Genomic DNA, 9,331 nt, shown 5'->3' on the forward strand with positions numbered 1-9,331 from the left:
ACTGAGGCAAGTGAGGCCTGCAGTTCTTTGGGTGTTGTTGTGGGGTCTTTTCTGACCTCCTGGATGAGTCGTCGCTGTGCTCCGCTTTTGAGGATCTTTTGGTCTACTTCACTTTGTCAGGCAGGTTCTGTTTAAGAGATTTCTTGATTGCGAACAGGTGTGGCAGTAATCAGGCCTGGGTGTGGCTAGAGAAATTGAACTCAGGTGTGATAAACCACAGTTTTAACAGGGGAGCAAACACTTCTTCACACAGGGCCATGTAGTTTTGGATTTTGTTTTCCCTTAATAATAAAAACCTTCATTTAAAAACTGCATGTTGTGTTTACTTGTGTTATCTTTGACTAATATTTAAATTTGTTTGATGATCTGAAACATTAAAGTGTGACAAACATGCAAAAAAATAAGAAATCAGGAAGGGGGCCAACACTTTTTCACACCACTGTTTATGCTATATCAGATGATGGTTCAATTCTGCACACATTTAAATACATTATCAAAGAGAGATTTTTCAGTGCAGTAAAAATCATGAATTAGTAATGATATAGTGATCCGTGACACATGTATCATGCCATGTAAATTATTCACATATTATTATTCAGCCTGTCTGTACAGTATGCATGCTGCAATGAGTGTGGGATGAATAAATGATGATGAAATAAATTATATGATATAGTCTATTCATACAGCATTTCACATTACTATGGAGAGAGAGAAATCCATGTTGGAGCTACGTACCCTCTGTTGACTCTGGCATTGATAAGTAAGAAAAAAGAAAGAGGACGAAGATTATATATTAGGTTAAAAAAGTTGTGTTTACTTGTGTTATCTTTGACTAATATTTAAATTTGTTTGATGATCTGAAACATTAAAGTGTGACAAACATGCAAAAAAATAAGAAATCAGGAAGGGGGCCAACACTTTTTCACACCACTGTTTATGCTATATCAGATGATGGTTCAATTCTGCACACATTTAAATACATTATCAAAGAGAGATTTTTCAGTGCAGTAAAAATCATGAATTAGTAATGATATAGTGATCCGTGACACATGTATCATGCCATGTAAATTATTCACATATTATTATTCAGCCTGTCTGTACAGTATGCATGCTGCAATGAGTGTGGGATGAATAAATGTCTATTCATACAGCATTTCACATTACTATGGAGAGAGAGAAATCCATGTTGGATCTACGTACCCTCTGTTGACTCTGGCATTGGTAAGTAAGAAAAAAGAAAGAGGACGAAGATTATATATTAGGTTAAAAAAACAAATCAGAGCTCCACTGTTCAAATCACTTCATCATTTGTTCACTTATGTTTGAGATTGTGTTCTGAAACTAGTGAGCCATCAGCAACATCATAATCATCATGGTTCTAATAGTAACTGTTTAAAGCACTCTAGGAAGCTTCAGTGATTTCAGTGGAGTTTGATATTAGCATTTCTTCACTGAGCTGAAGGAAAGAGTAAAAACACTACATACTTTTCCAAAAGTGCTAGCGCAGTGGAGGGGTTCACCCGCAGGTACTTTGAGGTGGGCTGTCCGTAGTCTGCCAGGTACGTGGACCAATCCCACACCATGAACAGATCTAGAAGCTGAATAAATTACAAAAAAAACCACAGTGTCAAAACCAGAATTTAATAACTTATAACTTGAACCAGAACCAACAGAATAGGTTGTAACACATTGAAAAAAAATACAATGAATGTAATTGCCATTTGTTTTGATTTAGCATACACTTTTATGCAAAGAGTTACAAATGAAGAAAAACGTGAACACCACAATATAATAACTAGGGCTGCCATACTTCTTGAACAAAAGAATTTCCAAGGAATTTATACAATTATACATTTGCAAAGATCCTTAAATATAATTTTACAGAGAATGCATACATAATTCAAGCCAAAGAAATATATCACAGCTGAGAATAAAGTGGAAAAAAACATTTAAAAAATATTTTATTCTCATGACTTTTCTAGGCCTGGTCAGGATTATTATACTTAAAGTATACTAAAACTAAAACCATAAAACATTAATTGAAATAAAAGAAATTTGATCTAAAATAAAATGAATATGCATTTTTCCCCCCAAAATTGATTTCAGCTAGTGGCCGAAGCAACATTTCTAATTTTCAGTTAAATTTGATGTAATAAAATAACTAAAACTTAAATAAAAATGAATATATATTTTTTATAACTCTATAGTTTTATTTAACTATAGACATATGTATAAAAAAAACAACAACAAAAACAACAACAACAACAACAACAAAATTACTAAAACTTTAAAACATAAAAAAAAAACTATATATATATATATATATATATATAGTATCTCAATAATACTAAAATAACACTGTTCTGGAAATTCCCAGATATTTTTTTACTTCTTCTATATAAGAACCCCAATCATAAGAAACAAACAATATCCAAGGTCCAAAAATAAAAAAAGAAAGTTGTTAGTTGCCCAAAGAGAAGTGTGTGAGGTCATACACTAATGGCGGGGGTTAGTATTAGGACACTTGTTGGGGAGCTGGGAGCACTTTAAATGCAAAAGGAAGAGAAATCCCTTCGTGACCTCCGGATAACCCACAGAGGAGCTAATCCTGGCTCCACGGTGCTCTGGTCAGTAGGCTCCCTGCCACTTTGCAACTCTGATTCAAAGCAAGGCTCTGGACACATTGAACTTAATTTGCTGGAGAAGGGCTAGACCAGTCACCTCTATATATGCAAATCAATATCAATCAATGGGGGACAATTCCTGGAAGGCTCGTTCATTATGGAGGGCCAGGGGAGGAGGGTTCAGGGGGCTAATAGCACTTCACACCTACTATGTGGTCCGTATTGAGGAGGTCTGTTTTTCAGACCACTATTTAGTGCTGTTTGCTGCTCCTGCTGGGCTGTGACGATATTGCTGCTAAACACACCAAGACCCTGCGGAGCATCATGGGCAACAAGATTGTGCTTGTAAATGTCAATATTTGCAGACCTTGGGCCAGGGCGATACAGCTAAATCAATTATCCCAAAAATATTTAAATGTCATTCAGGGTATACAAGATATAAGGTCATGCATTTCCTGAATAACCATCCAATGACTAGTTTGGACTGCTATGAATTAGATCTTGATGAATATTCGATAAATGGTGGGATCCTAAGATCCCAGACCACCCTGAAAATATCAAAGCAATATCTTAGATTCTGTAAGTCACTATTTAGACATCAGACAATTAGACAAACAAAAGTTTGGGATTAGTAATACTTTTTCCAGAAAGGAAGCATTAAATTGACCAAAAGTGACAAGAAACACGTTTATAGTTCAAATAAATGCTGTTCAATCGAATGCTCTATTCAAGGAATCTTGAAAAATGTTTTATGGTTTTCACAAAAACATTAAGCAGAACAACTGATTTTAACACTGATACTCATAAGAAATGTTTCTTGAGCACCAAATCAGGATATCAGAGTGATTTCTGAAGGATCATGTGACACTGAAGACTGGAGTAATGATGCTGAAAGCTTTTAGCTTTGCCACCAAAGGAATAAATTACATTTTACAATATATAAAAATAGAAAACAGTTATTTTAAAGGGGTCATATGATGTTGCTAAAAAGAACATTATTTTGTGTATTTGGTGTAATGAAATGTGTTTATGCGGTTTAATGTTCAAAAAACACATTATTTTCCACATACTGTACATTATTGTTTCTCCTCTATGCCCCGCCTTTCTGAAACGCGTCGATTTTTACAAAGCTCATCGGTCTGAAAAGCAAGGTGTGCTCTGATTGGCCAGCTATCCAGTGCGTTGTGATTGGCCGAATACCTCAAGCGTGTGACGGAAATGTTACGCCCCTTACCATACTGTGATGCCGTATCCCGGAGCGACGAGACAAAAACATTAAAACCCATTATAAACGAGGCATTTGTTGCATCCAGTGGGGACATGATTACGGATTATAATGACTAATACTCTCTTTTTACGCGTTGCGTTGCATCGTGCCGTGTAAACATAAAACCATGCATTTGTGATCGGAGAAATGACAAACAACAAGCGCTACTCTACACTGCTCAAAACTCGTGTTTGAATCATCAGTGGCAAATTCTTTAAATATAAAAAACATACTTACAGTCTGTGAGTCAGAACAGCCGGCATTGTAGTCTACTCTACCAGGATCTGGAAACAGTCCTCCATAAAATGCGCTGCACTCATCTGAATATTTGGGTGGAACTGTTCTGGAACAGTGTTGTAAATACAACTTAACCACTGATTTCTAGTCGTGTCCTCTTTTGGAAGGCCAAACAAAGTATTTATTCTCTATTTGCAAAGTATTTATTCTCTATTTGCTATTCTCTATATTCTATACTCGATCTATTCTCACGCTACTGAAAAAAGGAGTCAAGTTAGCAGCATCGCTACTTTTAGATACTTATTCGCAATGCTGGTGAAAGTGAAGAACACAGGAAAACTCAGAAATGTGCCTTCAGACATTTTAGTCTCTTTTAAGTGATGTAAGCAAGTGAATTTTTACCAGTACAAGCATCTGCAGCCCTGCACAGCATCACCTTACAGACAACAAGAATTAAAAAGTTTAAAGCACAACAGAGTAAACAAGAGCCGCTCTATTAGCTGCTGCGTGACTGGCAGGGAGACTGTGACCTCTCTATTTGAGAGCTCTAGGGTAGATCTGCATCATAATGCATGATGGGAAGGTTATCTACACGGGGGGTGGGATGAATAGGTAAATTCTGACGGCCAGCACTACACTCTCGTTATCTCTGACCTTGTCCGAGCTCACTCTGCCCGAATTGGAGCCAGAGCTCGCTGAGAGCACTTGAGAGAAGCTGTCAGCAAATCCTCCAAGAATCCAGGCAAGGATCAAAGCAGCGTCATGCTAATGGTAATCGAGAGGTCTTGGCGAGCGGCCGCAGTCGTGACACGTTGAAAGACGCCACCCCGACCGGTGCGTGCCACGCAGATCAAGCCAGAGCTTTCCCATGAACAGGTGGTGTATGTGATTCAGCACGTGGATTGAAATTGCACCCAAAAATAAAATTCTGTCATCATTTACTCACCCTCATGTCAGTCCAAACTCTATCACTTCCTTTTCTTCCGTGGAATACCAACGGTGAATTTCTGAAGAATGGACCCATTTTATATGATGCAATACCACATTTATTAACATTCATATTTATATTATTTTTAAAGCGTATCATACATTTATAACACATTTCTTATATCATTTAACATTTATAATGTTTTTTAGCTCTTTTGGAAAGTCATCGAAATGATATAGTTGATTTTTCCTTTTGCTACTGAAGCAAATGGGAATGCAAAAAAATACATTTGTTGTATTTTCTGTTCACCACTATAGAAGTTCACGCAACTATGATGACTTCCACTTCGGAGAACCTTGGAAATGTGAAAATGGTCCATATAGTGGCCACTCTTTATAATGAATGTAAATAAGGACTCAGGGTGTCAAGATCCAAAAAAGCACCAAAAAGTATCAGTAATGTGTTGTATATAAATTGTGTACTATATTCCAAGGCTTCTGAAGTCATACAATAGCATTATGTGAGGAACAGACCAAATGGGAAATAAAATTGGCTTATCTTGTAATCAAACATCATTGAAAACCTGACGTTTAAATCATATGGTCTACTTTTATGATGCTTTTAAAGATATTTTAAGAATATATTTCATGCTTTAAAGTGGAATTCAATGATCACCAAACTGATTGGTTACCATAATTCTTTCGTTTGTGTTCTCCAGAAGAAAGAAAGTCATAGGTCTGAAACTACATGAGGATTTCATTTTTGGGTGAACTATCCCTTTAAGAGCTTGAAAGTCCCAGTCCCAGTCCCCTTCGATTTTTTATGACAGGGACACCATTTTCATGGTGCGACATTTATGACAGAAATAAAAAAAAAATTCCCTTCGACAGCATCCTTAAAACTGAAGGAATACTGCAGCATGTGTGATTTGAAGACACATTCAGCTTTCTGCTGAACATAAATAAAGGTATTAGAAACCAAAGGGATTTTAAACTGAGTGCTGTTAACTCCACACCCTAATAATACTTCCTTATATGACATACCTTTGTAGAAGAAACCTTGACATGACCCCGGTTTTACACCTTAAGCACCTCAGGCCCAGATTAAAAGTTCAAACTCCAAGCAGCACAAAAAAAAAACAGGACCAAACGGAGAAAGAGCTCCTGATAGCATAATGAACCCCACTGCGACTAAGTGATTTCCCCTCCTGAAGGTAAGCATGTTCAGATTGGGATAATCCATTAGTGCCTGTTAATGCTGTATGTTCTCCACCCTTCCCCTCAGCTCACTCACAGGGACTGTGGATCAAGAATAGTCATGTCTGCACAGAGGTCTGTACCTGTCGGAGGTCAATGAAGGCCAACTGCAGTGTGTCCCCCTGGAATCCTGGCACGGGCTCTGAACTGGCAAAAACTGTGAAAGGAACAGGAAAATAATATTTAAAAAACAATTAGTTGGTGTGCGTTGTGTAAAGACATCCAATTAAACCCCTGAACAATATTTACAAAGCATTTTTGTTACCCTGAAACATTAACGAAAACTTGATAAAGCCAACATATTGAACTACTATTTATTATTATTATTACATTTCTGAGAATAAAATTTCTAACACTAAGTTGTCCTAAAACATTTAAACTGCATCCACTAAACTTGGTGCAGACTTTCAAACTATTCTGACTTGTGTTGCTGTTTATATTTGTAACTTGACTTACAGCTTTCCAAGAGCAGATGATCAAAACTGCCTATCCAACTAACTAACTAACTAAATCGCTCTCTCTCCTTCGGTTGGTCACCAAAAGGAGAATTACCCTTACAGGCATCTGTCGCAGGTTTTACTCAGGATGTCCTTCCTAACTATCTATTTAAGGTTGTCCAAAACCAGATGATCAAAACGAACTATTTAGCTAACTGATCAAGACCTATGGTTTTCCAAAATCAGATGATCATAACTAACTAACTCTATCTATGGTTTTTTATAACTATCTAAGGTTTTCTGTAACTAGAGGATAATAATTCACTCTCTATGGTTTTCTAAAACTAGATAATCATAACTTTATCTATAGTTTTCTAAAACTAGATGATCATAACTCAGTCACTCTATGGTTTTCTGAAACTAGATGATCATAACTCAGTCACTCAATTTATGATTTTCTGAAACTAGAAGATCATAACTCACTCACCCATTATCTATGGTTTTCTAAAACTAGAGGATCATAACTAACTCTATACATGGTTTTCTAAAACTACTCTGGGTTTCTAAAACTAGATGATCCCAAGTAACTAACTCATTCACTCAATCTATGGTTTTCTAAAACTAGATGATCTTAACTAACTCACTCAATCTATGGTTTTCTGAAACTAGATGATCATAACTCAGTCACTCACTCAATCTGTTTTCTGTAACTAGATGATCATAACTCACTCACTCAATCTATGGTTTTCTGAAACTAGATGATCATAACTCAGTCACTCAATTTATGATTTTCTGAAACTAGAAGATCATAACTCACTCACCCATTATCTATGGTTTTCTAAAACTAGAGGATCATAACTAACTCTGTCTATGGTTTTCTAAAACTAGATAATCATAACTTTATCTATAGTTTTCTAAAACTAGACGATCATAACTCAGTCACTCACTCAATCTATGGTTTTCTGAAACTAGATGATCATAACTCACTCACTCTATGGTTTTCTGAAACTAGATGATCATAACTCAGTCACTCAATTTATGATTTTCTGAAACTAGAAGATCATAACTCACTCACCCATTATCTATGGTTTTCTAAAACTACACTCTAAAAAATGCTGGGTTGTTTCAACCCAGCTTTGGGTAAAATATGGACTAACCCAGCCATTGGGTTAAATTTTTACATTAAATTTTTAACCCAAAAGTTGGGTTAGTCCATATTTGACCCAAAGTTGGGTTGAAACAACCCAGCATTTTTTAGAGTGTAGATGATCACAACTAACTCTATCTATGGTTTTCTAAAACTGATGAATGCTGGATAAACCGTAAGAATCAAGTGTTCCAGAAAGCTTTGTAATAGAGTATGACCATTTATGAGAAGAATAATTTGTGTTGTTCAGTGAACTACACTGGTTTAAAGTTTGTGCAGCCAGCTAAGACATTTTCCTCACAAAGATTTTATTAATGATAACAGACCTACCATGAGCCCTGAGATCACATCACTGTGTTCGTGTGCACTTACAATTGATCTACAGTGTTTTTTAGTTTTTTTGCATAGTTGAGCTGCAGTCTTTAAGTATACAAGATGCAAAATTAAATATTTTAAGGACTAAATTCATGTTGCATGTCACCTCTGTCCTTTAGAGCAAGTGCACTGAGGCCACGTGTGGTCCCATTAATGTGTATGTATGCTGGACGAGGCCAAACTACAAAAACAGGACTGGTAAGATTTCAGTTGGAGTGTTTTAAACATTTAAAAAAGACAGATTACTGTTTCAGTCTGAATGAAAGTGCATGTATGACCTTGATTACATCCCAAATGCATGTGACCTCACATTTCCTACATCTCCCTGTCAACTATCCACTGACACACTATAAATTACAATTCAGACAAATCAGACTGTAAACTCACAACTTGGGATAAGTATTCCTATGGGCGAATCTTAACTGTCTGTGTTTTGACTAGAGTAAGATAAGCTGCCGCTAATGGGACAAACACCATTCAGACCTTAGAAAAGGGTCAGACATTCCCTGCCGTACCTGTGCGGTTGAACCCTCATAAACTCTAGACATCTGTGGCCTGAGGCAACAGATACGAGCATGCACACACACAGCCTTTCCCTTCTGCTGACAGTAGCGTGACTGAAACCTTAAATGACTGAGGAGTAGAAGATAGAACCAAAGAACTGTCCACATATTAACATTATTGATGAACGCTGTGCTCTGACATCTCTATTGTGCCATTCAGAACCAAAGAGGCTTGTGGACTTCCCCAGGGAGATATGAAACCTCAATGAGATCAGTTTCTGCATTTCACAATATCATAGACACTTGAGGATCTTTTGACTTGGGAAAGAAACATTTTAAGGTCAGCTCCATAAATGGTCGGGTCTGTTTTCATAATTCTGAAGTCCAATAAATTTCAGATCAGGATGAAGCCATTAAGCCCAATGGAGATCAGCAGAAATGTGCTCCGTTCCTTAAAAATGTGTCATATGCTATTTTAGACATATGCCTAAAAGCAGTAATTACGATGTCTAAAGCAAATCCACATACACACACACACACACACACACACACACACA

At 36.7% G+C, this 9,331-nt stretch overlaps 1 protein-coding gene across 1 annotated transcript in view; it reads right to left on the reverse strand.

The window, feature by feature from the left end:
- LOC107593515 (exocyst complex component 6-like) overlaps positions 1-9,331 on the reverse strand; it is a 65,328-nt gene that overhangs the window by 2,280 nt on the left and 53,717 nt on the right. The window contains exons 20-23 of the mRNA XM_016283254.1: positions 6,643-6,646; positions 6,396-6,469; positions 1,486-1,598; positions 1,201-1,212 (exon numbers count right to left, since the gene is read on the reverse strand). Of these exons, the coding sequence (XP_016138740.1) occupies positions 1,201-1,212; positions 1,486-1,598; positions 6,396-6,469; positions 6,643-6,646 (203 nt within the window). The remainder of the gene's footprint in view (positions 1-1,200; positions 1,213-1,485; positions 1,599-6,395; positions 6,470-6,642; positions 6,647-9,331) is intronic.

This window comes from Sinocyclocheilus grahami, unplaced genomic scaffold (genome assembly GCF_001515645.1).
Source record: "Sinocyclocheilus grahami isolate Dianchi unplaced genomic scaffold, SAMN03320097.WGS_v1.1 scaffold172.1, whole genome shotgun sequence".
Lineage (NCBI taxonomy): Eukaryota > Metazoa > Chordata > Actinopteri > Cypriniformes > Cyprinidae > Sinocyclocheilus > Sinocyclocheilus grahami.